This window comes from Buceros rhinoceros, unplaced genomic scaffold (assembly GCF_000710305.1).
Source record: "Buceros rhinoceros silvestris isolate BGI_N320 unplaced genomic scaffold, ASM71030v1 scaffold29186, whole genome shotgun sequence".
Lineage (NCBI taxonomy): Eukaryota > Metazoa > Chordata > Aves > Bucerotiformes > Bucerotidae > Buceros > Buceros rhinoceros.
Window position 1 is genome coordinate 12,520 of NW_010417374.1, and position 1,404 is coordinate 13,923.

A 1,404-nucleotide genomic window follows, 5' to 3' on the forward strand; every position below is an offset into this window, starting at 1 on the left:
TCGCTGGAGTGGCTTGGCTGTAAACCACGCTTTAATGAAGCATCGGTGCTGCGGTGGCTTTTCTTTGTTCCAGTGCATATGTTGCCTCGCTGGCAGGAGCTGCCGATGGAGCAGCTCTGTGCTCGGAGGAAGAGCTGGATGGTCCCACTTTACCGCGTTAACCGTTTGCCTCTAAAGATCCCCCGTCCCATGGGGACGGGGAGGAATGAGTGGTGTCTGGGCTGGAGCTCAGAAGAGCTTTTCAGTGACCCCCTGATGCAGAACTGCTGGTAAAAGTGGGGTGAGGGTGGGAGAGGAGCCAGCCTCAGTCAGCCCCAAGGTCTGTCTGTCGTTTCTCCTCTCTTACACCATCACGGACCTCAGCAGGCAGCAGAAACCCGAGGTCTGGTCTGTCCTCCCCGACTCCGTGTGTGCCCTGGGAGTGAGAGCAGAGGGGCGACAGCCTTGGCTTTGTGCTTGCGCCAGCCTCGCTGCTTCCCTCCTCTATTATCCCAGTTGTTCTTCACAATCTGCCCCATGTTCCTTAAAAAAACCACCGTAGCAGAGCGGGGCGGGGGTCTGGCTCACTGCTCTGGCTCTGTCCTCAGGCTTTCCTGCAGTGCTCTGCTGAAGTGGTTTACCAGGAGGTTATTCTCCAGCCTGAGAAGATGATCCTGTGGAACAGAACAGTGGCAGCTTGCCAGGTGAGCGTGCTGGACAAAGATGGCTTAATCACAGGAGCTCCTTGGAGCGGAGAGTTGGAGCTTCCCTCTCCAACACCGGCTGTCGGCGGTGCCCAGGTCCTCCTGGAGCTTAGCTGGATCCGAGGCGCTGAGGCGTTAAATCTCCGCTGCTCATCCGTACGATCCGAACGCTCGGCGTTAGCCAGCTGCAGGCATGTGCCAGTCCAAAAGCCCACGAGGTGGGCAGGGAGATGGGCCAGTGCCTGAGCTACGCCGGCTTTTCCTTGGGAGGGTTTGGGCGTTCTGAGCCTGGGCCCCCCCGAAAGGCAGGGGACTGCTGAAGAGCTCATCCCCCTCAGCCTCGGATCCGCCACCAAGGACACGCTGGTTGCTTTGCATCCTGGTGCTGTTGTAGGGGAGGGTCGTGTCGCCCTGTTGGCACGTGCAGGCTCGCAGGCACCCTCCGAGGAAATCTCTCTTTTGGGTTTTTTTTTTTCGCCTCCCAGATCTTGCAGCGGGTTGAAGACAACACGATCGTCTCGTACGACGTGGCAGCTGGTGCAGCGGGCGGTGTCGTTTCCCCCAGGTCAGTTTATTGCCCTGTCTGTTCTGTCCTGAGCCCCTAAACACCCTCCTGAGATACGGAGAGAGGCGCAGGGCTGTGGTGGGAGCGCTCCGCCCCGGCTCTGCCCCAGCTCTCTCCGCTGGCCGGGAGCCCCCGGCGTCCGTGCCGAAGGGCTGG

The 1,404-nt window shown here is 60.0% G+C and overlaps 1 protein-coding gene across 1 annotated transcript in view; it reads left to right on the top strand.

Moving 5' to 3' along the window:
• The window catches only part of STARD3 (StAR-related lipid transfer (START) domain containing 3), a 10,318-nt gene that overhangs the window by 8,458 nt on the left and 456 nt on the right, over positions 1 to 1,404 (top strand). The window contains exons 10-11 of the mRNA XM_010138194.1: positions 588 to 683; positions 1,169 to 1,248. Of these exons, the coding sequence (XP_010136496.1) occupies positions 588 to 683; positions 1,169 to 1,248 (176 nt within the window). The remainder of the gene's footprint in view (positions 1 to 587; positions 684 to 1,168; positions 1,249 to 1,404) is intronic.